Below are 25903 nucleotides of genomic sequence, written 5' to 3' on the forward strand. Positions count from 1 at the left end.
ATCATGTTTCATGCTATTATAGCAGAAAACGACAGACTTCAGAATTTATGCAGCTGATATCATATATTTTATCATATAACCAATTTTTTTTCCTGTTTGGGAAATTAGGCAGACGTGTTTGCCTGTACCCTCTCTCCACATAAGCTAATGCCTTTTGTATAGTTTTTAAATTTTTTGTTAGATTTTAAGATGCTTAAGTTTAATGCTTCTTGGTGTTATAAAAGATCTTCAGATCTTCTTATATAAAATGTGAAGAGTTATTAGAGGAATAAATAGAAGGAAAAAGTGTGTAGGTAGGTTCTGCTCACTAATTTTTTCTTGTTTAGGCTTCATGAAAATACACTATGTCCAAATGTGAGATATTACTCATGCCTATCCCAAGTCCCCAGTGTAGTTTTATCCACCAGAGCTTTTGGTCTCTTAGAACTGATTATATGGTTAACATGTTTTATCAATCACTTGTGACACAAAAGCGGTATCTTGAATTTGTGCTCAATTTGTGGGAAGTATTTCTCTAAATGGATAATGCTGATTTGTTTTTTGAAAAAGACTTACATAAATTGTAACAATGGGGAAGATTTGTGAGTTATATATTTTAGACTTTATTATCTAATGCTGAAAGCTTCCTTTGTTAACCTTTAAACACATGTTTTTTTTAAGATTTTTATTTGAGATAGTGAGTGAGAGAGAGAGTATTGTGGGGAGGTTATAGTGGAGAGACAGAGGGAGGAGGAGAAACAGGCTCTCCACTGATCCTAACATGGGGCTTAATCCCTGTAAGGGCCAGGTTGGCCAGAGGGAGGCACTTTGTTGTGAGCTTGGGTTGACCCTGCCCCTTCAGGAGGAACTTGCTTGCAGGCCCCAGATATGGGAGCGGGCCAGGCCTGATGGAGACATCGAATCAGTGGGGCGCGCATATATTTGCTGTGGTGAATTGGAATTCGATTGGCCACCCGTATTGCTGACCAAGCATGACTGTGCAGTTTTCCATGTGTGTTGCAGTCTCATTGGCCACCTGTGTGTGAGCCGGGCTCAACCACCTCTATAAAGGTTAGTCTGTGAGGCAGGGGAGGAGTAGTGATAGCGTCGGGGTCATTGGGAGCGTCATGAGCATCGCCAGGGAGTGGTCTTGCCACGAAGGGGAATCGGGGAATCGTTGGATAGGGAAGTCTTTGGGGTCAGTGTCCTGGTCATCATCGCCTCGTTATAAGAGACAGCCCCAACTGGTCAGTTTGATTTTCAATGCTTGGCGCGAAATAAAGCTTTGCTTGACTTTCGCTTTCTGTCAGTCTTGTTCCTTTGATCACAGACCCTAAGAATCCCAAGACCCTGAGATCTTGACCTGAGCTAAAGGCAGACACTTAACCGACTGAGCCACCCAGGTGCCCCAATCTTTAAACACATTTAAAGCTATTTTATTATTTTAACTAGAAACAAATTACTATGTGCAAAGCAACACACAATTTATTGTTGAAAAATCAGAAAATATAAATAAGGAAATAAGTATGTAGTGGTCTTAATCCCTGGCAGTCTCCCAACATTGGCTCCCCAACATGCAAGGATCTGAGGGGTGATGCTAAGTTACCGCCTACCTCCTTCCCACCGGAGGGCTTTTGAGTCCCCACGTGAGTCCCAGGTTGGAGACTGAGCTACTTAATTTGCTTATGTTGAAAAAGTCTGGCAACAAAGAGGATACCTATAACAACTCTCTGGGCACCGACTCCCTATGAAATTTAGTGCCAACTCCTATGTTTGGCACACAAATAAATATTTTAAAATTTAATCAAGTAGAGATGCCCACTCGTTTTTCTGTTGAAAATAGGAATTTCAAGTGATCAGCTGTAGTCATGAGAAAGTGTACTACCAGTATGTACTTTCCCTATAGGAAAGAATGACACGAGTGGGAATGGTTTGAACCAGCACAATGCTCTATACCCTCACGGTGGAGGGGATCAGGCACACAGGCACACATGCTTCTGTAGGGCAGAAGCATGGAAGTAAAACGGAGGACCAAATTGAAACCTATAAAGGATCCTCTAAACCTAAGCACATTTATAAGTACACTCACCCCCCACAACCTCCCCACTCCCCATCCTCCCCATAACTCCCATTACCCACCCCCCACGCCAGTGCTTTCACCAGCTGCTCCTTATCTTTACAATAGCCCTCCTCAGGGGGCCTGGGTGGTTCCCTCTGAGCTTCTGCCTTCAGCTCAGGTCATGAGCCCAGGGTCCTGGAATCCAGCCCCAGGTCAGGCTCCCTGCTCAGTGGGGAGTCAGCTTCTCCTTCTCCCTCTGCCCCACCCCTCTGCTCCTGCTCTCTCTTCCACTCTCATTCTCTCAAATAAATAAATATTTAAAAAAAATAAATTAAATTACTTAAATAGCCCTTCTCCCCTTCTTCAACAGATTAACTGTACTCATTCTCCAAAACTTACTTCAAACATTGACTGGTTCCAAGAATCTCGGCTTCTAGCACAGCATTTATCACTGTATACTCCACTTATTTTATTGCACCCATCGAAACCAAGAGTTTCTTGAGGGAAGGGACTATTTTTTATCCCTATATCTCCAAACTCTAAAACATAGCTAAAAGAGCTTAAAGTATTTTTACTGAGTTAACAGCCTACATGATTATCTCTGCAGTAGTGTTTCTTAAATTATATTCCAAAGAACATATACTTTGCTGGAAGGGGAGGATTGTGCCTCAACAGAAAGATTCAATGATCCTCTATGTTTAAGAAATATTACAGAACTGCACATTATCTCTAGTGCAAAAGAAATCGGTTTAAATTTGCTTATCCCCATTTGACAAGACTTTTCGTGGCAAACATTAACATTTCAGAAATTAGAGTTTCAGGGATACAGTGTCGAGAGCTTTCCAATAAAGGTGAAGCTTTTCTCCAGGTTATACCAACATGCTTGATTCTCTTCTCTCAATGGTATCAGGATCCCACATGTCAACATAAAGCACTCTTGCTCCAAATGGTCACTAAGGAGATGGACTCAGAATTAAAAGAGCAGCTCTGGGGCATCTGGGTGGATCAGTCAGTTAAGCATCTGCCTTTGGCTCATGCTTTCCCGGGGTCCTGGGATCCAGCCCTGCCTCGGGCTCCCCTACTTTTCCCTCTCCCTCCGCCCTTCCTCCCGAGTCATGTGTGTTCTCTCTCACGCTCTCTCTCAAATACATAAAATCTTTCTTTTAAAAAAAACTTCATTAAAGTGAAATCTTAAAACTTTGAATAACTGACTTGACAGTTTACAGCACCATTAGTCAAAGCTAATCTCTTTCAAAACTTGAAGAAAACCAACACTTGGGTCAATGAAAACTTAATTATAATCAATTGTAGATAATTGCTGCATTTAAGAATGAAAATGAATCAAAGACTAGTATTAATATCAACTGAATCACAGAGACATAGATCACTTCTCTATCCCTATAACTAGATCATGGTCTTAGAGCAGAATAAGGCATATTCCATGTAAAATTACTCAGAATTACTATTTGGGTTAGAAGTCAAGGCATAAAAATTCTTGCTATGTGAAGAACATGCTCCTCTTCTTATAAGTCTGTGTATGTGCTTTCTTCCTGCTTTCTTTCTTTACAGTCCCGACAAAAGTGTGTTTCCAAAAAGTACTCTCAAGAAAAACAAAAAAATAAAATAAAAATAAAGCGAAATCTTAGACAATGAAGTTATTTCAAAATATTTGCATTCAGGGAATGCTCGAGCTTCTACGTTTGAAAATTTGACCCTATCTATGTCAAACAACAGTGCTTCCTTAAGGGCAGTGGTAGGAGGTAAGATATGTCAAAGAAATAACAAATGGAAGAGTGAGTGCGGTCCCCCTCGACTCCCCATGCACAGCTACTACCCCCTGAGGACCTACACAATGCTGAGCAGGAACTACTCTGTGAAATGGGAGACCCCAGTGCGGGACATGGCAGGCAGAGTGGCTATGAGCACAAGTAGATGCCCCTGGAGGATGTCATGACCCGATCCCCGTGCTCTCATCTTCAGAACCTTGGGGCCTGGAGTGCCCGGGGCCTGCAACCTGCTGCTTTCTCCTCCCACTCGCACTCACCCAAGTTACCCCACTGGGTCATGGTCTGCCACCCCTTCCCAGCAGCACCCGTTTCCTAAGCCCCTGCACAGCACCCAGCCTCCAGCATCATCTCATTCCCCATCAGGCCTTCAAGCCTTTGTGGGCTCTGAGCCCACCATCTACTCCCAAGCACTAATGGGAAGATTCTCCTCCTGGGGTGGAAGGGCAGCTGGGAAACGGAACTCTGCCCTTTCCATGGCCTTCATCGTTCTCTAGTCCTCCCTGCCCTGGCTTTGGAGTTGTTTCCCTGGTACAGGACTTGATGTATAGAATTCAGTACTTATTATTTATTACATATAGGAATAAATATGTAAATAAATGTTTTGTGGCTAAAAAATTTTATATACAGGTTTTAAAATTTCAAATACTTTATAAATAAAGTTGAATTAAAACACAACCAGGGACCGTTTCCTGGGGAAGTTGACTGCAAGGACCACATGTGTTGGAATGTCGCATAGACCATGATGGATTTCAGTCTCTACCATTTCTTGTCAGTGTCTTCTACAGACTTCTTAAAGCTACAAAATTGGGTAATTCCCCCTTGCCAAACTTTTCTAGTATTTCCATGGATTAAAATGGCAAAACAGTATGAAATTTTCAGGACAGACGATGGCATGGCATGGCACAGTATTTTGGTCCATTCACCAGGCACCCATCAGCAGCCTAGGACGCGATGGGGAAGAGGAGGGACGCCGGCTCCCCTCCAGGGCCTTTTACAGCAGGAATGCCTTCCTGGGGAAGGCAGGATGGTGATAAATAGCGATTTTTGTTGAGGGATGCTTCTGGTCGCTTTTGACAGACAGGAACCTCTGACATATCCCGCGTGGGACACTACCCAGGAGTCAGGGGGGATTTGGTAATGGACCTTCTTTCCTTTTCTGGGAGCATGGCCTCAGTAGGCTTCTTCAGTTCCCAAGGACTCTACCGTGGGGTGCCTTTTAACCCACTGGAAATAATTTGAATTGCAAAACTTAGGAAAGCACTGAGCTGCTCTAACACTGCATGGCCTCAAAGGGAACTATCAGTTAGATCTCCTCTGCAGCAAACAGGGCAAGTGGACCTAAGATACCTTCATTGCTCACACCTAGGCCTTCAGTGCTCTACACCAGGACCCTGAACTAAGGAGCCTTTGCAGAATGTGTTTGCCCTAATGAGTCAGCTAGTAAACTTCCTCTTGACACACTGGATGATAATTACGTAAATAAGCCTTCTAGTAAACCCAGGTTGCTGGGCCATCCCTAGCAAAGGGGACTCTGAATTTATCTCTCTCTGTTCCTCCTAATAGATGTGGGGGCTTCTCCCTCACTCATTTCCCGTGTTAATGGCTATAACTGGAGCCAACTGGGGTTAGTCTAACTCGAGACAGAGACCTTAAGGAATATTTCCAAGCAGCTGCCGAAACTCCCTTTGTTTCAGGGAAATTCCCTGTTTTCTCTGGCCTGACAGGGACTGCCTAAGCCTTTTCCCTTTGTTGGTGGGAAAGCATGGCATCTGCTCCTCTCTTGGGGCTGATGAGCTCTAAAACCGGGAGTCCTTTCTCTGCCTCCTGGCAGCACTTTGTTTCTTCTGTTTCCCCCTTCTCGTGTTTCTGCACCAACGTGCATGCAGCCTGCATGACTAATCTCTAGATCATGCACAGTGGCTCCTCCTCTCCACACTGTCAAGGAGCAAGAAGAGCAGTCCCTGGACCCAACACCCCCCACTCTGGATCTTTCCACCCGCGTCTCAGGTAAATATTCAAAGTGGAGTGGGCCCAGGTGGAACGTAAATCAGTATCTGAGCTAAGTTAAGTTTGTTGGTTTAATTAAGATAGACATGCCTTCTAAGTTATCAGCAGTAAATGTGAAACTTTAAAGTTTATTGAAAGTCAAATAAGCTCGTGCTATTTGTTAAAATCCGTTAGCAAAGAGATGACTAAACTGATGGTTGTCTGTCTCAAAGTTTTAACGGGTAATTGCTGAGATAGCTTTCAAAGTCTTTGGTAACCTGAAACTTTAAAGTTTTGGTTGGAATTAAATTATGGACATCTAAAAAAAAAAATCTAAAAAAAAAAATTATGGACATCTAGGTCTTAACCAAACAGGATAAAATGCTAAGTCATTAATTACTGGTTGTAGGTTTGTGTTTTTGACTTCTTTCAACAAAGAAAATAAGAATATTTAAATCTGTTGGTAAACGTGTTTTGTGCTTAACTGATTCATAAATTGGCATCTAAAGAATTCTGTTGTAACCATCCACAATTGGTTAATAACTGACTAGAGGTTAAGGTCTTTCTAAGAGTACAAAATGCTAAGTGTAACTAAGACTGATGGAAATAAAAGAAGCAACTCTGTATGTAGGAAAGTAGAAGAAATGTAAAAAAATAAAAAATTAGAATACATCTTTTTAAAAGTAAAAGAAGGTAATTTTGTCCTAAATGAAATGGTTGTTTGGAAGGAAATGGCTTGGGACAAAACCTGAATGCAAAGGAAAGTTGTAGAAGGTTTGTGAAGGGAAATCTTCAGAAGAGGAATTTTAGGTAGGGTCAGGACGGACTAAGATTGAAATGAATGGGTTTTAAAGGTACATTGGTATAGGACTGAAATTCTCTCTGTTCAAAAAGGACAAAGTTTTCTTAGATTAATTGATCTGCTGTGAAGAAGAAAATGTAAATGGTTTTCTCTTTTCCTGTCCAGAAAAACCACTTTCTCATTTTGCCTATATCAGGGATAAGTATATCCCTAATTATATTTCGACATGTGCTTTAAAACTTTATAAGATTTTAGCAAATGTTGACAAGATTTAAGTTGTAAATCTCTTTAACTCGGGCTTTTCCTTGGTATGCTAAGTTACTCATGAAGTACTGCTAAACCAATGATATACCTTGGGTTTCATTTGGGTAAATGCTATAACTATTCAAGAGATTCTATGCATTTCCTAAAGTTTTAATGTTTTGATAAATCATCACTTGATATTGTAATTATGGAAGTGTTATGTGTCACAGAAATCACCTGATTTCCTTGCCAGCTAAATTGTAAACTCTTGTCTCATCAGCTCTAACCATATCCATTCTGAGTTTTTGTCATTTATAATTGTTTTAATTCTCTTGTAAAATGAGTTTTTTCTTCAAGCAGATTCATATAAAGGACTTTCAAGACAAATACAGATATTTGATATACTTGAAAATCCTAAAACTGAAATGGGTAAGAATTTCCAGAACTAACTGAAGCTGAATTCACCAGATTTAGTAACATGGGACTAAATGAACTACAAGATTATAGTGTTGTGTCTCTTAATGTTTTGTCTTATTTTAAACATTGCTGGTTCTCTAATGTTTGCTCTTCCAGACTAGGGATACTTTTTTCTTAAGATGTCTGTGACTTACAGAAATGTAAAAATATTTGCAAACAAATCAAAGCATTCAACTTTTCTATCTGAGCACCCTGAAAATCAAAAGGTCTCAGTAAGTATTCTTTCTTCCATGTCAATCAGTCATTTGCATAAGTTCAATAAGAATCTGTTCTCCTTGTAACAGGACACCATTGGAAACATGGATTATTTTACCAAGGCTTTGACTGGAATGTCATATTTGAGAAAGACATGCATAGACTCAGATATGACCAGACATTTTAAAAGAACTAAGGTTGACTTTATGAAACCTGGAGCCGTAAAGCCACTTGGAACTGTGGCCTGAGACCTTGCTTACAGAGTTCTCAGCAGCCTCACCAGGTGAGTAAAGAATGTCACTCCCTGGTAGGTGCAGAGCCTCAGGAAGAGGAATTTGCCCAAATCAGCAGGTATTGCAGGCATGTTTGATGGCATGGAGAGCCTTCTTCTGGCCTGGAGACGCTACTAAAAGTTCAACCTAGAGATTCCTTATAAGAAGTTCCAGCAGTGCAGATTCTAAAAGATATATATGATCACACTCACTCTTCTTGCTGAGCTTATGTAAATAATTAGGCCAAGTTTGTTAAAACTGGACTTGTCTCTCAAATAAATTAGTCCTGATTTGGCTATCTCTGGAAATGAGGGTTATTTTGGAGAGAAAAATTATGTTTTAATAACATACCTTTATGGATGTTAAATTCTAGATTTGATTGTCTTTAGATATTTGTTTACTTAAGCTAGACAATTTGAGGTAAACTTCAGAAAAGTTGCACAATAGCTCATTTAGACCATCTTCTTGTTTTTTTATTCTGAGGGGATAATAACAAGACTCCATGGCACATGATTAAACAACTAGAAAATGGGATTGATTCCCCAACAACTGTATAACTTAACTATCACCTTGTGTGTGGCTGGAATATGAAATTGCCTAAAAGCCAGTATACCGCACTTCATAGGATTAACTATGGACTTGTGGAGATAATGGATGACTCCACTTTCTTTACGATTGGATTGGATGATGCATGGGAACTCCCCTTGTCTCTCAACAAGTTTTCTCCCACTTGCCAATGATCCTCTGTACAGGATATTGTTAAGCCTGGACCACTCAAAGGGCTTCTTAATGGTTTCATCCTTTAGTCATATTTTCCTAGAAGTCACCTCTGTTGAAGTGCAATTGCAAACAAATGCTTTAGCGAAGCATAGAACAGTCCTCCTCATAAAAAGAGCCTCAAAGCTCACTATAGGACAGTCCCTGACTGTAATGACTTCACATCAGGTCTAGATTTGTCTTAAAAGCCAAAGGTCACCAATGGATGATGGAGGCCAATTTATTAAATACTGGGCTACACTTACAGATATGCCAAAAATAATCCTTAAAATCTTGTCAAACTTTAAACCTAGGTACCCATATGCCTCAACCTGACCATTGTACTTCTTTCTCTATAGAGCAAAACTGTTCAGAAGTTATCAGTCTTGCTTACTCTAGTTGGCCAGATTTAAGATGCTCCTATTAAAAATACAAATGACAGTTGGTTTACTGGTGACAATAGTTTTCATAAAAAGAATAAGAAAAGCTAGGTATGCCATAGTGCTCACTAGCACTTTGCAATTGCCAAAGCCTAAAAATAAACATTAACACTGACTCCAAATATGACTTCCTGGTACTACATGCTCATGGAGCTATTTGGAAGGAAAGGGGATTGCTGTCAAGTCATAACTCCCCAATCAAATATGGGCCTAAGTTACAAAACCCTCCTTATCGCTATACTGAGGATGGCATATATCAAATCTGGGATACATATTTGTGGCTCACACCCACTATTGGACAGCTCAGTCGAAAGGCAGTTTAATGCCCAGAACAAAAAAATCATACATATGATACTTGGGCAAATAACACACGACATCTAGGATGGCTATCATTAAAAATGTGTTCCCAAATAATAGTACTCCAGGCTACTGACTGGTTTGCTACTGATTGGGTAAGGCGACCTGGCATTAGATGGTCAGCTCCAAATAGAATTCACTGGATATGTGGAACTAACCTGTGGCCCTGACTTCCTCCAGGGTGTATAAGTTGCTTTACCTTAGGATTTGCCTGGACTCATGGGCCCATTACTAAAACCATCACCACTCCAGCTAATCTCCCCAATTTAAAGCAAAGATGGACATGATCTGTTTTTAAATGGTATGATCACTTAACATCCATTTTTGCTCCATCTGTGGGACTAGAGGGTATCATGTGGCATGTAGAAGTCCTTAATAAATATACTGCAAAGGCACTCAATGATTCACTAAATAGCATCTCCTTACTTAATATCGAAGTCTCCCAGATATGCAAGACAGTCCTAAAAATAGAATGGCCTTAGATGTCCTGACAGCACAGGGTGGCACATGTGCAATCATCAAAGCAGAATGTTGCGTGTACATCCCAGATATCACAAAAATGTCACAGGACTAATAAAAGATATGAATATACAGATTAAGGCTCTACAAGACCCTTCTCTCTCTCCAGTGATTGGTTAAGTTCCTGGCTTAAAGGAGGACTATGGCCAACAATTAAAAATCTCCCTTTTTGGGCTTCTTATTCTTATAGCCTTATTAATCTATTCAATGTTTCTCTACTTGGTGCCAAAACTCCATTACTGCAATTACTTCACAACAGATGATCCTCACCACGCGCAAAGACACCTTTTCACTGTCAGCGCTAGATTCAGCTGCCTCCGTCTTTCGTAACTCCCCTATACGTTCCTCAACTGATCAATGTTGACCCAAGTAGGTAGGGACAGCTCAACGCCCCTTTTCAGCAGGAAGAAGTTATAGAAGATGAGACCTTCCACCTTCAACTACCTTAAAGATTTAAGGGTCAAAATTGTTCAGGGGGGAATGATGAGGGAGCAGGAGGCTGGCTGAGGACAAAGCAAAAGCTGGCACCTTGCACCCCCTCTCCACCAACTCCCCTCAGTAATATGTGTGACGTTCCTCAGGCACCCCCACTGCCCTAAAAGAAAAACAAATAGTTAACTTGCAGAGATCACAATCCTGCAAGACAGGAGTCTCCCTTGGTTTACAAATGTCCTACCTTATCAATAGCCCAATTTCCAGAGGCACATAACTCCGTTCCTCAAGCCCTAACATCACCCTCCCGTCCATAAAAACTGAAGGAGGCTAAAGCAGAAGGAAATCTCACTAACAAGAATGCTTGATAGGAGGAATGTGACATTCCACCAGGAAACTCCCAATTGTCTTCATGCTAGTGCCTCGTTAAAGGGAAAAACAGCCTTGGCTTGATAGACACCAGGCCTTCAATATCCTGTCTTCTTTACCCTGACAGCTGTTCTGAACAGCCCCTTTGTCCTCACCTACCCAATCCTGTGAATATAATCAGCCACTCCTCACATCCCTGATGCAGCAGCTCTTTCTGTCCACGGGTCCTGTTTAATAAACCACCATTTTGCACCAAAGATGACTCAAGAATTCTTTCTTGGTCATCGGCTCCGGACCTCACCCCACCGAACCTCACCTAGGTTCTGGAACTTCATCAATACTATTGTAAATAAATAAATAGCAGATATTTCTCCACGACTTATGAATGATTCACCTTTTCCTACTAATATGAAATGTCACCATATTTGGGTGTTTGGCATTTTCTACTATGCCCCATTAATTCATCTGTCTTTTTTCAGCTATTAGTAACCATGTAATTTGTGGAAATTTAAGATACATTTGGTATCTGGAAGGGCAAATCTGTCTACTTATAAAAATTTAAGCTTTTAATTCCAGCTAACATGCAATGTTCTATTACTCTCAGGGGTACACTATGGTGATTCCAAAAATTTGCTTAATGTCATCACAATGATAAAAGAGAGCAGGTGAAACCCAAAATTCTTAAAACCATGATGATTTTATTTGCTTTATGGAATGTCCATAAATACAGGAAGAGTACACATGTTGAGAAATACATCTTCCTAATCACGAACAGAACCATCTTCCCAATTCAAAATTTCCCTCGACAGCCAGTCAGTAAATAACATACATACAAAGTGGACACAGATATAAATTATATATTGGATTTTATCAAAGCAATTTGTAGCCCAGAAGTTGATCTATTATGGGAATAGACCTTTTCTTAATGACATTATCGTATAAAAAGATGCCCATTAAAAATAAAATACTGGGGGCGCCTGGGTGGCTCAGTCATTCAGCATCTGCCTTGGGTTCAGGTCCTGATCTCAGGATCCTAAGATCAAGCCCCACATCGGGCTTTCTGCTGGGGGTGGGGGGGCTGCTTCCACCTCTCCCACTCCCTCTGCTGTGTTCCCTCCCTCTCTCTGTCAAATAAATAAAATCTTAAAAAATAAAGTAAAATACTTTATATACTTCATTTCTTTTCTATCACTACTGAAATGTGGTTCAATCACGTCAAAGCTGTCTCTTAAGTGACCTATACGGACACTTACGATGGGGCCAAAGGCAGCTGAGGATTTTGTTTTGCTGCTCAGACAGCCGGCCTGGGCGCTAGACCCCTTGCTGCCCGCCTCAGGAGGGAAGGCCGCCAAGCGCCCTCGGTGACAGGACCGCTCCGCTCCACAGGCTGAGCCCGGGAAGGTGCGCGTTTCTCCCGGTCCCCCCACGCCTCCCCGCCGTCTGGCGCCGCCGGCTTCCAAGTCCCTATTACCGTTTCATCTTGTCTCTTTTATTCACGTCTTTCCCAAGCAGTAGCAACCGCTGCATTTTCGCTACGTCGCCCACGGCGGCAGCTCGGTGGATCTTTTTGAGATCTTTCACGCGGACGTCGTACCCGCGCTGCGACTTGTTGACTTCTTCATTCTTGTCAGCCCGGGCCCGCAAGCCATTCATCGGCTCGGTGCGAAAGGTCGGGGATGAACGCCCCTTCCCAGCCCCGAAACCAAAAAACTTCTTCATCGCAAAGCCTAGAGGCTTCACCAACACTTCACCTTCCGCTCGGCTTTTCGCCGCCTCTAGACGCCAACACTAGCGCTAGAGATAAGCCAAACCGACCTCGCCAGGGTTTGGAATCTTGGAGCACCTAACAACCGTAACCATGACGCCAAGCACAAATGCGCTTGCGCACCTCTGAATCCCGCGTCGCAGAGCCTGCGCCTGCATAGAAAGGGCCGGCGACTCAAGGTGCGCAAAGCGCATGTGCGAGGCCTAAATCTCTCAAATTTCAGTGACGCGGGGAGGGTTCCCTTCAAACGTTAGTGGGAGTTGGCTGACCCTTTCTGACTATATCCGCAGAGGTTAGAATCGCCGGTGTGGAAAAGCAGTCCTTATATAATATTGGGTCAAGAGTGCATGAAACTTCAGGATGCTGAATGCCTCCTCCCCCAGAAAATGTCCCTAAAAAAAGGCTATCCCTTAGTTTATTCCTCTTCTATATCCCTCCGGGTCCCAGCTGGTCTCCCAAGGAATTGAGCAGATGCAGTAATAAAAAGTCGTTTTCAGGGGCGCCTGGATGGCTCAGTTCGTTGGGCGCCTGCAGTCCCTGGGGCATGATCCTGGGCTCCTGGCTCAGCGGGGAGCGGGCTTCTTTTTTTTTTCTCTCTTTTTCTTTCTCTCTCTCTCTCCCTCTCCCTGTCTGTCAAAAAAATAAGTTTTTAAAATACCTGTTTTCATGGTCAGAGACTTGGGAATGTGTATCAAGTGCAAACTTATGAGGGGAAAACCAGGCACGTTCTCCAGACGAAAATGCATTTCTGCCTGCGTCTTAATGCTCCCATTAGGCCCACCCTTACACTTATATTTTCTTTAATTTTATTTTTTGCTGTTATTTCCCAATTAAATCTTTAAGCTTTATTTTGGAGCATGGTGCAACATTTAAGGTTTGTTTTGTTTTGTTAAGATTTTATTTTATTTTTCTTTATTTGACAGACAGAGATCACAAGTAGGCAGAGAGGCAGGCAGAGAGAGAGGAGGAAGCAGGCTCCCCCCTGAGCAGAGAGCCTGATGCAGGACTGGATCCCAGGACCCTGAGATCATGACCTGAGTCGAAGGCAGAGGCTTTAACCCATTGAGCTACCCAGGCGCCCCTGTTTTGTTTTGTTTTTTTAGAGAGAGATGGGTGGGGTAGATAATGGGGAGAAGGGGCAATGAGATAGAGAGAGAGGAGACTCTTACACAGGCTCCACCCCAAGCGCAGAGGGGTGGGTATGATTTCAGGACCCTGACTTCATAACCTGAGCTGAAATGAAGAATCAGAGTTTAACACACAGAGTCACACATGTGCCCCAACATTTAAGAACTAAGTTAAAAAAAAAAAAAGGGTTATTTGCTTGTCATAACTAATCCATCTTTTCTCACCTAGTTTAAAATACCATTTCATCGTTAATTAAATTCTCAGGTGTTTTTTTTTTCCCGGATTCTGGGTTTAACATTCTGTTCAATTGACTATTACTCTTCTTGTATCCCTACTGTACTATTTTTAACCTCTTTATAAAATATGTTCTAATATCCATTACAGGTACATCCCAGGGTCCTGGGATTGAGCCCCGCATCAGGCTCTCTGCTTAACAGGGAGCCTGCTTCCCCCCACCCCCAACCCCGTCTGCCTCTCTACTTGTGATCTCTGTCAAATAAATAATAAATCTTTTTTAAAAAAATCCATTACAAGTCCATCGTCCCCTTTCTTAATCTTCTCTTTCAGTATTGTCTTGGCAATATTTACCTCTACATTATTTGAGATGGATTTTTCATCACTATATCATATTTAAAACAATTCACAGTGAGAATCTGTCTGCAATTTGGTTTAAGAGAATTAACCTTAACAGAATTAATCTTGAATCAGTATATCTAGATACATGTTATGTCTCTCAATTTTTTAACTCTTACGTCTTTCCATTTCAGTGTATCTAGATACATATTATGTTTTTCAATTTAAGTCTTATGAGCTTCCGGGTAGTCTTTTCCCTTATATAAATCCTGCTTATTTTTTTTTTGCATACTTCTTGATATATTTATATCTGGGCTCTTTCATTTTTCTACTGTGATAGCATATTTTTCCATTATAATTTGTAAATGGTTATTGTTTTGATATCTGTGTATCTATTTGGCAAAAGAGTGAAGAACTTTTTAAGCTACACTTTTGTTAACAGAAGTTGGCAGTTTCTGGCAGCTACTTAGGGAAGGCACAAATTGGACGGTAAAGATTTCACCAGAAAGAACGAATATTAAAGAATGGTATGATGCAGTTGAAAAAAAAAATCAAGTAAAATGCAAACAAGATGGCTGTGTGGCTCATATATACATATGGGCTGTATACTGAGAGTCTACAGAAAATCCTTTTAATGTGGTGCTTGATCCAGTAATTACAACTGGACTATACCTGATATTGTGGGTGAAGCAGACAGACAGGAATGGGAGTAGACCCATGACAACAGCTAATACAAAATCAGCTTTCCGCAAATTGCCAGATTCCTATTACATTTGCTATTCCTATTACATTGGCTAATGATTTTAAGAATTAACCAAAGTAGGGGCGCTTGGGTGGCTCAGTGGGTTAAAGCCTCTGCCTTCGGTTCAGGTCATGATCCTAGGGTCCTGGGATCAAGCCCCACATCAGTCTCTCTGCTCAGCAGGGAGCCTGATTCCTCCTCTCTCTCTCTCTGCCTGCCCCTCTGCCTACTTGTGATCTCTACCTGATAAATAAATAAAATCTTAAAAAAAAAAAAAAAAAGGGACTTGCGTTCAGAATATATGGTATCTTACACCACATAGTAAGAACCCAAAAGTGACAGTGAGGGTGCTCTGAATGGACGTTTCTTTAAAGAAAATATACACATGGCCAATAAAACTGGAGAGGAATCACTAGTGTAGATAAACGTATGTAAATCCATGAGATAATATTTCATTCACACCAGAATGACTTTATCAAAAAGACTCTAAGAATATACTGTAGAAGATATGGAGAATGATGCATTTCATCAGGCCCATACAAAGGTAAACAGAAACTTACTACATGACCCAGCAATTTCTACCCCAGAAGTCTATCTAGGAAAAATAAAAACCTGCGTCCACACAAAGACATGTATACACACAGGGAGAAGGAAGGAAGGAGAGAGGGACAGGGAAGGATGAAAGAGGAGAGAAAGGGGAAAGGGAAGTGGCCAATTAAAAAATGGGATAATGAATCTGGATCAAGGATACACGGGTGTTCCTTGTATTATTCAAGTAACATTTCTGTAAGTTTGAAATTAGATCAAAATTTAAAATTACCAAAAAAAAAAAAAAAAAAAAAAAAACTAGAGGCAAGATACTGTATAGCAAACTCCCTCTATCAACTTCTTCAATGAAGACCATATACAGCTTAAAAGTTATTAGAAAACTGTAGGTAATTTTAATAAAATCACTTCAAGAATATAATCTGGTTGTAAAGCCAATACAATGAGCTCTAAAATAATTCTCTGTTCAGTTAAATAAAGTCATCTGTAAATCCTGTAACAACATGTTCATGTTCACAAAATCTGAATGAAAAGCAAACATGACTTCGCAAAACCAGGAGGGTAATTCAAAGTTCACTTTGAAAGGACTGAGACTTGAGGCTAATCTTTCTTTTAATAACAAGCATAATTATATAGTTATTCAGATTTTGAAGTGACTCACTTTTTATTTAACAAAATATTTACTACTCTGAAATAAATTCCATTAGTAAGAATGATGATGTTTTTTTAAAAAAAAAGACCATGAAAATGCAAGCTGCTTTTCTAAGAGGTTGTAATCATTTAAATTCTGATTAAATCTGTACATTTACAATTCTCTCTTAGACAGACAAAAACAGAACTATTTTAGTATGGACAATCGGGAGCACATTAATTAAGTGCATCTTAATGAAGTTTCCACTGACCTATATAGAAATATGCTTCACTTGAGCCAAACGGCAGCATTTCTTCATCAAAGATAAATGGTACTATCTAAAAACAAAGATAATCCTTCGATAATTTTACGTTGCCAAGTAAAAGTACTTCCCAAGAGCTAAAGGCACAATTTTTATTCACATCTAGTAGAGGAACCAACCATAAAATCATTACTTATTTTCAAGTGAATAACTGATTAACATTTTTCAAACAAGCTGTTTCCAATCCTAATAGTTCTTTATTTTCTTTAACATATTTGCTAGGTTGATAATTTACCATAGGTGCCATCATGAGAATAAACAGAATGAGATTAAATGTGACAAAAGAGAGACAAAGTGTTTCACACTCTTGAGTGATACCAAGGCAAGAATGGGAGAAAAGCATCGCAAAAAGAAACTACTGAAATGCTACTTATATATTCCTGCAGCAAAACCGGCAATGCATCCATTTTAAGAGTTCTCATCTCACTTCCAATTTCTTTCCCTCAAGAACAATTTGGATCTCTTTGGCATCCAAAGTCTCATAGGTTAGTAAAGCTTCTGCTAGATTCTTATGCTCTTTTGCATGAGTCTTCAAGATATGTTTCGCTCGTTCATAGGAGTCCTGAAATTAAAAAAAGCAGGTATCTAAGAGGCAGAAAACGTAGTAGAAGCAAAAACCATAAAAAGTAAATGCCTTAAAAAAAGTGAACTATATTCATTTCTATTTATAGAAGATAAAAAAGCATGTAGCTTTCTTTAAAAAAATTAACATAGAATGTACTATTTGCCCCAGGGGTACAGGTCTGTGAATCATCAGGTTTACACATTTCTCGGTGCTCACCATAGCACCTACCCTCCCCTCCCCAATATCGGTAACACAGCCACCCCATCCCTCCCCCTTCCTCCCCACAGCAATCCTCAGTTTGTTTTGTGAGATTAAGAGTCTCTTAAGGCATGGAGCTTTTAAACACCCAGCATGGAGCCTACCCAATTGACTGATTGATTGATTGATTGATTGATAAGGCAAGCTTGGTTCTCAAAGATTAGTTTCATACTTACGAACGTTCTATTTTTAACCCAAAATCTATCCCATGGATAAGTGAGGACTACTTGGGCAGCTATACTTAAAGATATGTAAGTATATATTATACTTATCTGCTTTTTAAATAAGGTCTGCGAACAAAAAAATCTATTTCTCTATTCAATATAAATGTAAAAAAGGAAAGGCAGGTTTGCTCCCTTTGCCTTGTGAGATTTCACCAGTTTATTCACTGTAAATGGCCAGAAAAGATCTACTTATCTATTCTCTTATTTGCTAACAACTTACCTGTCAGTCAGTTAAAACTATACTACTGTAAAATGAGTTTACCAACACCAAGAAGCACAAGTCATATAAAAATAACACAACTATTAAAAACAAACATCGTGGGGCACCTGGGTGACTCAGTGGGTTAAAGCCTCTGCATTCAGCTCAGGTCATGATCCCAGGGTCCTGGATCGATCCCGGCATGGGGTTCTCTGCTCAGCAGGGAGCTTGCTACCACCCCCCTCTGCCTGCCTCTCTGCCTGCTTGTGATTTCTCTCCATCAAATAAATAAATAAATAAAGAATCTTAAAAAAAAAAACATCGTTAGACATTCTGAACAAAACTGTTATGGTCAAGTGAAATAACAAATTAAAGAAAACATATTAAGTATTATAAATATGTCATGGAATATTGAAATTAATATCCAAGGATAAATTATTATTAATTTTTAAAACTCCATTGGAACGAAACCCTTACACTGTAACAAGTAAGACTATGATAAGGTTTTTATATCTTTAAGTTTCATATACATTTGAACCTAAAATGTATACTAGCTAAGCATCATTTTCCTTAATAACAATGTAAGTGTGCCATCTAGTGGAAAGAGTACCTACGCCCTCGCAAGCTTAACATTTCAGAAAAGGATTAAGAGCAAAGAAAGAGTATTTCCAATGCTCTAATACTAGAAGAGATAATTTACTCAAGATAACATAAATAGTAAAAAAAAGAATGAAGATTCAGGCAAGGGAGAGAGATTTCCTCTTGTAAAACACCTTCTAAACCTTTCCATCATATAAAATTTTCATAAACGTAATGATTTTAAAGCTTTTACCTCCTTGAGTTAATCAAAACCTGGCCCTCCTAGGGACACTCCGAATCCCTCGACTGACAGCTACTGATTCCCTCCTATCCCAGATCTTTCAGAGTAAAGAGGTGAGACCACTGCTCCCCTCACCGCTGACAGACGATTACTTTATGAGCCTCTTCTATAAAGCATGATTCCTTTGAAGTTTACACCATCTGACTTCAACATCTTTCATTCGGCCATCTACAACCCTAATTCCAGTTCTCGTTCACCAGACTTTCTGCCATTTAGCTCAGTCTTTTCCATTCTAAGACCTGCCTTCATGTACATCCAAATGGAATGCACATATCCAACCTCTGCACTAAGCACCAGACCCACGTATCCCTCCCCATGTGAAATCTTCACTAAGATACCTCAAACTCAGGGGCACCTGGGTGGCTCACTTGGTTAAGCATCTGCCTTCAGCTCAGGTCATGATACCAAAGACCAGGGATCGAGCCCCCCATCAGGCTCCCTGCTCAACAGGGATATCTGCTTCTCCCTCTGCCCCTCACCCACCCCACTTTATGCTCAGGCTCTCTCACTATCTCTCAAATAAACAAGTAAAACCTTAAAAAAAGAAAACACTTCAAATTCAATATGTATAAAACTCAGCTTATAATCTACACACTTCCCCACCTTGGGCCATCATCAGTGGTTTCTCAGTCAACGGCACACACAACTAGATGGCTGCACCAGACAGAAATCGAGAACACAGCTTTGTTACTTAATTTAGCTGCACTCTCACCCAAATATCAGAAAGGCATTCGATTCCACTAGATCAGCATCTCTTGAATGCATTTATTTTTCCTCAATTTCCCCTCTCACTGCCCTAATCCAGCATCTGCTGTGCCTTAAGGGGATTCCACAGAACCTACTCACTCATCTCACTGAATCGACGTTCACATACTCTGTACTGGACCCTGCAATCAAAAAGACTTTTGTTTTCAAAGACCTTTATGCTTCATTCTCAGCGTATGTACACAGCGAGGCACAAAACAACTAATATTTGTGGAATAAAATGTATGTCAGAGTGAAAAACTAATCAAGACTCAAATAATCAATATCCTCCCTATTCTAACAACACTATGGTTTTATAAATGAAGTAGAATATTTATAATTACTGATACTAACTGTTCCTAGCCTATGGCCAGAATAAAATAAAGATTCAGTCTATGACCAGAGGCTCCCAACTACATACTGAAATCATGGCATCAATGGTGCACTCATTCTCTTGATTATATATAACGACAGTTCTACACAGGGGATAACTATTATCTTCTGGTAGCACCTAACTATTTAGGCACATTAATGACTAGACAGATGAATAAGCACAGAAAAACAGAATTATTACCCTTAGAAGGATTCTAATTTCTTGTTCAATAGCAGATTGAGTTTCTGGACTCAGTTTCCCAGTATCACTGTAGGTCATAACTCCAAGCTAAAACAAATGAAAAGAAAGAAATTGAACAGAAACACCCCAAGCCACTCATAAATGTAAACAGAGCAAGTACTATCCTATACGTAAGAAAACCTCATCAAGGGCAAGGAAGAAATTCAGTATAGAAATTTCATCATTCTTTTGAAAGTGTAAGACTAAAAAGCATGAACAAGAGAGAAACTTTAAAATCTAAGTATGGGGGCGCCTCAGTGGCTTGGTGGGTTGAGCCTCTGCTTTCGGCTCAGGTGGCTTGGGTTGTGATCTCAGGGTCCTGGGATTGAGCCCTGCATTGGGCTCTCTGCTCGGTGGGGAGCCTGCTTCCCCCTCTCTCTCTGCCTGCCTCTCTGCCTACCTGTGATCTTTCTCTCTGTCAAATAAATAAATAAAATCTTTAAAAAAAAAAAATCCTACAGTATGGTTCTGAGTACCTTCTTAGAAAACCTTTGCCACTATTCCAAATCCAGAAATCCACAATGTAGTGTATTAGAAGTGCTGTGTGATGCCACAGTGATAACGTAGGAGAGTGAAATACATGGGAAGGGCAAAGTAAGCAAGCTCAGCAAACAGAAGTTTTAGGTCATATGAACGGAAATGGAGTATCTTATCATTTGCTTAATTCATGACATACTATTTTTGTCCAAGCAGCTAGAATGGAAACTGAATATTATACTTTAGCACTCAAAAAAAAAAAAAAAAAAAAGTTTAGTTTCAAATGAGCTGTGACAAATCTACTCAGAATGAGACAGGAGAAAAGTAAATGTTACCAATTTATAATGAGAACCCTCTCTCCTACGGTGCCTGGGGTAGCTCAGTGGGTTAAGAGACTCACTGCAGCTCGGGTCATGGTCCCAGAGTCCTAGGATGAAGTCCTGCACTGGGCTTCCTGCTCAGCTGGGAGTCTGCTTCTCCCTCTGACCATAACCCCTCTCATGCTCGCTCTCTCCAATAAAAAAATAAAGTCTTAAGAATAAAAAAAGAACCCTGTCTCATAAGGAGACACTTCTTCGCAAATCATCATTTGATACATGAGGGAGGGGTAAAATTAGCTATTACCTTTTCACTCATTCCAAATTTGGTAACCATCCGCTTTGCAATTTTGGTTGCATTATCAAAATCACTGGAAGCACCTAAAATTTAAAAATATACATAGACTCAGTATTTAAAAATATTTTTATATCAGCAAGTACAATCTGAACTAATGCCACTCTTTACAGCTAACCTGTTGTGATATGGTCAGTTCCAAATATAAGCTCCTCAGCCACTCTTCCTCCCATACTAACATCCATCTGCGCAAGCAGCTGAGCTCTAGTTTCATTCCATCTGTCATTCTCAGGCAAGAGGGACACCTAGACAATTGGAAACAAAGAATAACTCCAGACACAGTTGGAAATATTTACATTAATGATCAGAATTATCATCTGGCTCTTGCTATAGCACTTAATGTCATGATGCTGACAGCTCAAAGAATTTTGTAGAGGTGGTTTCAGGCGACTAACGAAAAAACTGGCATTATGCAAAGGAAGAAAAATTCTTTATAAAGCAAAAGTTCATTTTACATGTCATAGCTCTATAACCCTGCAATAGGATAATGCTGCAATAGGATGGACTTGTACCCAGGTGCCAAAAAGAAAGGCTTAAAATGTCTATCGTTAGAAAGATAAGAAGGGGCGCCTGGGTTGCTCAGTGGGTTAAAGCCTCTGCCTTCGGCTCAGGTCATGATCCCAGGGTCCTGGGATCAAGCCCCGAATAGGTCTCTACCCTCAGCAGGGAGCCTGCTTCCGTCTCTCTATCTGCCTGCTTCTCTGCCTACTTGTGATCTCTGTCTGTCAAATAAATAAATAAAATCTTTTAAAAAAACAAAAAAAAAGGAAGATAAGAAAATGAAACTTGTGTTCAGCGAGAAAAACCTTAGAAAGACTACTGAACCACTAACCTAGTTTCTTTGTGGAAGGAAAAAAAGCAGTGACATATTTAAGAATGATACTTTGTTGTCATTCCAGACTTAAATTTCATCATGTAAATATATAATATTTGAGCTATTAGTATTTATTAGCAGGTAAGTTTCACAAGTATCTCTGATCTCACAATGGTTCAGAACATTAAAGAAGAAAGTTATCAGCAATCTTAGGACTTAGTTGAATTTTCTTTTTAATTATTTTCCTTAACAGTTTCCTATATAACCTTTTGGAGAGTGTTATTTGAAAGAAAAGAAAAAAAAAAGATACTTACATGTCCAAGTGTTGGCCCTCTTGGCATGATTGTAGCTTTGTTGATAGGCATTGCGTCCTTAGTGTAATATGCAATAATAGCATGACCGGATTCATGATAAGCTGTGATGGTTTTGTTTTTATTGTCAATTTCCACACTTCTACGTTCAGGCCCTAAGGATAAAAATTTATTGAATAAAATTATTCCATTAGGAAGGCATGTTTAGATGAATGAAACCCACTTGCCTTTAAGTAATTCTTAGAGTGACATGACTTAATATCGTTATTAAGTTATTTTAAACCAAAATAACTTGCCAACTGACAACAAAATTGTAAGATCTGTCCTCTTACTCCTTACTATCAACCAGGAAAGTTTAATTCTATTTTCAGAAAATAAATTTAAACAAGAAATGTCACAGATAAATTGTTCTGAAGCCAATTCAAGATTTAAAATCAAATACTGAAAATTAGCAAAATTTTTCTTTTATCTGTATAATTATTCTTTTATCAGCCATACCAGGTAAGAGTAAAATAGGGTACGGTACCCTCTACCCCCAAACAGTATAATCATATAAACTGTATTTGTTCTGTAAGAGGCCCAAATGTGTGGCTACTTTTGAGTAAATATATTCTTGCTCCTGTACCTTTCTTTCTTGTAACATTTTTCTCAAAAAGATATTCTTTAGCATAATGAACAGTGTAAGAAAGGGAAAAGAAAAAAGAGAGAGAAAACCTACCCATTAGAATTTTATCTTTGGAAAATTCTAGTTCCTTCATGGTAACCATTTCTTTTCCATCAACAGCTGCCTTTAATGCAGCCTGGTTCACAAGATTCTCCAACTCTGCTCCAGAAAAGCCAACAGTACCTCGAGCTATAATTTCTGGATCCACAGCTACATAGATAAAAATAATATTAAAATTCCAAAATGACTCTTCACAAATGACTCATATTCCGAAAGCAAACAGAAAACAGCTATCCTGAACTAGAACTTAAAATACTTACATCACTATAACTACAAAATAAACTTACTTTTTCTAAAGGAAAACCAAAACTGCCATTAAATAGATTATTAAAATCCCACTGGGATACATCACAACGAAAGTTCTTAAATTTAAATAACTTTGTGAAAAATTTAAAAATGCAGAGTTGCCAGACATGATTTATAAATCTTCAAATTATGACCTAAACTGTTACTAGCCTAAGGACAACTGAGAATGTATACTCATAGACATTGGTTTCTGAATTTCATCTTGAAATACTTTATACATAAGTATTTAGTATTATATGTACATTAATAAAAGCTTCCCTTATTAGAGGAAATATCAGGGTTTTTTTATTTTAAATTTTTATTTATTTTTATTTGAGAGAGAGAGAGAAAGCATGAGAGGGAAGAAGGTCAGAGGGAGAAGCAGACTCCCCATGGAGCTAGGAGCCCGATTTGAGACTCAATCCTGGGACTCCAGGATCGTGACCTGAGCTGAAGGCAACCAACTGAGCCACCCAGGAGCCCCAACATATCAGGTTTTATAAAATGATTCACCTATCCTTGAAAATACTACAGCTTAATTTAATAGCTGCATTTATTACTCAAGTGGGTCCATAATATTTTCGTACGTTTGTATTACAGTTTGGCTCTTTTGGGCCCAATGTGATGATATTTTATGGGCTTTTTCTACTATTTCATATTTTACATTCATCTAAAAACACTTATATTTACCTGCAAGTATTATCTGAAAACTCTCAAAAAAACATTCTTTCTTTTAAAAAAGGAATTTTTTAAAATTTTATATTTTTAATTAAATTCACTCAATTTATTATTTTAATTATGTTTACTTATTTCATATCTAGTCATTTATAATAGTTTTATTTATAATAATTTATTTATATCTAATCATTTTAAATTTATTACCTATTTAATTAGATTTATTTTTTAATTTTAAAATTTTTAAATATTTTTGAGAGAGTGTGCGAGAAAGAGCACATGAGCAGGAGCAAAGGGAGAGGGACAAAAAGACTCCCTTGCTGAGCAGGAAGCCTAATGGCGGGGCTCGATCCCAGGACCCTCACAACCTGAGCCAAAGGCAACCCCTCAACCAACTGGGCCACCCAGAAGCCCCCAGAAGACATCCTTTAGAATGGGGATTCAAATGACAGAATGTCCTACCATAGGTAATTATCAAGTAATAAACTTTTTAAAAAGAAAATACAACTGGAGAGAAAAGAGGACATAGAAAAAACTGGTCTTCTGAGACATCAACTAAGGACCACAAATAGGGCGGAATGAAACATTACCATTACATAGAGATAATAATAAAGCTTGTTACTAGAATTAGACTTACACTGATCAAACTTTATTTTATTGAGATACCACTTCAGAATTTCTGTTCGACCTTTTACATCTGGTCTTGGAACTGTAACTTGCATGTCAAAACGACCAGGACGTATTAAGGCACTAAAGGGAGATTATGAGAAGAAAATACAAATTAATACTCTGAGTACTGAAGGTCAAGTTAAATAGGACTGATGCTCTGAAGACAAGATGGAAAGATAATGGCAACTAGAAGTTGGATGGAGTTTTGTTTCTTATTTTAATTCCAGGACAGCCAACATGCAGTGCTATGTTAGTTTCAGGTGTACAGTACAGTGATTCGACAATTCCACACGTCACCCACTGCTCATCACAAGTGTGCTCCTTAATCCCCATCACCTATTCCAGCCTAGACTGGCATTCTGAATATAAATATTCAGAGAACTCCTTGTAAAACATGGCTCAAGTAACAGTTTCAATAACCGGAAGGCAGAACAAGGTTGATAGAGATAGATAGCAGGCAACCCTCATAAACAAAAACATGCAAGCTAGTCACTCTAGGAACAATAATTCTACAGCAGTCTATTATGAGAGCTACACTTTGATAGCTTCCTATCACAACTGCTGTTAAGTACAGAATGTTAAACCACAGACTTAGGCAAAGATTAAAAAAAAAAACTATTAGATCAAATTAAAATATGAATACTTTCTATGGCAAAATCAAAAATTTAAAACTATAATAAATTTTATTTTAAAAATGTTCTCCACCACCCCCAAACTTTTGTGATATGAAGTTGTCAGAAGATTCTTTTAAATTTAATTCACACATAACAGATTTCAAAGTAGATAATCCAGTGGTTTTTAATATAGTCAGAGTTGTGCAATTACCAAAAATCTAACTTAAGAATATTTTTATTCTCCCACTCCAAAAAGAAACCCCACAGCCACCAACAGTCACTCTCCATTCTTCCCTCCTTCTGGCAGCCACTAATCTACTTTCTGTGGCTACCGATTTGCTTATTCTGGACATTTCACATAAGTAGAATCATATGTGATGTTTGGTGATGGGCCTCCTCTTTTAAAGTTCATCTACGTTTCAGTACACACTGGTACGTGTCAAAAAAAGTCTTTTAATACATACTTATCTAATGCCTCTGGGAAGTTTGTGGCTCCTATTATGATAACTCCTTCATTGGGTTTAAAGCTGGTAAAAAAGAAGAAAAGTAACATTTCACTCAAAATTAATACATCACACATTTAGAAATGCTCTACACAAAACTATCATTAAATTTAGTAACAGTAAAGAAAAGCGACTGATCCTTTTTATACTCAAAGTGGTAAGACATCTCTATTTTTTACTAAGAACAATGTAACTACGCTAGTACACTTTAATAAAACTGCTAACAATACATCACAAAGTCATCTATGATTACATTCCTTCACGGTATTTGTTCTACTTAGGAAGACATGACCTGA

General features: G+C 39.2%; 1 protein-coding gene across 2 annotated transcripts in view; it reads right to left on the minus strand.

Annotated features, from left to right (window-relative positions):
* Nucleotides 1–15799: 15799 nt before the first annotated feature.
* The window catches only part of YME1L1 (YME1 like 1 ATPase), a 50866-nt gene continuing 40762 nt past the window's right edge, over nt 15800–25903 (minus strand). For both annotated transcript variants that reach the window (XM_059404123.1, XM_059404122.1), the window contains 8 exons: nt 25569–25631; nt 24459–24571; nt 22856–23011; nt 22141–22292; nt 21131–21257; nt 20965–21038; nt 19825–19911; nt 15800–16942 (listed from right to left, as the gene is read on the minus strand). In XM_059404123.1, the coding sequence (XP_059260106.1) occupies nt 16799–16942; nt 19825–19911; nt 20965–21038; nt 21131–21257; nt 22141–22292; nt 22856–23011; nt 24459–24571; nt 25569–25631 (916 nt within the window). In that variant the 3' untranslated portion in view covers nt 15800–16798. The remainder of the gene's footprint in view (nt 16943–19824; nt 19912–20964; nt 21039–21130; nt 21258–22140; nt 22293–22855; nt 23012–24458; nt 24572–25568; nt 25632–25903) is intronic.

This window comes from Mustela nigripes, chromosome 6 (genome assembly GCF_022355385.1).
Source record: "Mustela nigripes isolate SB6536 chromosome 6, MUSNIG.SB6536, whole genome shotgun sequence".
In the NCBI taxonomy this organism is placed as follows: domain Eukaryota; kingdom Metazoa; phylum Chordata; class Mammalia; order Carnivora; family Mustelidae; genus Mustela; species Mustela nigripes.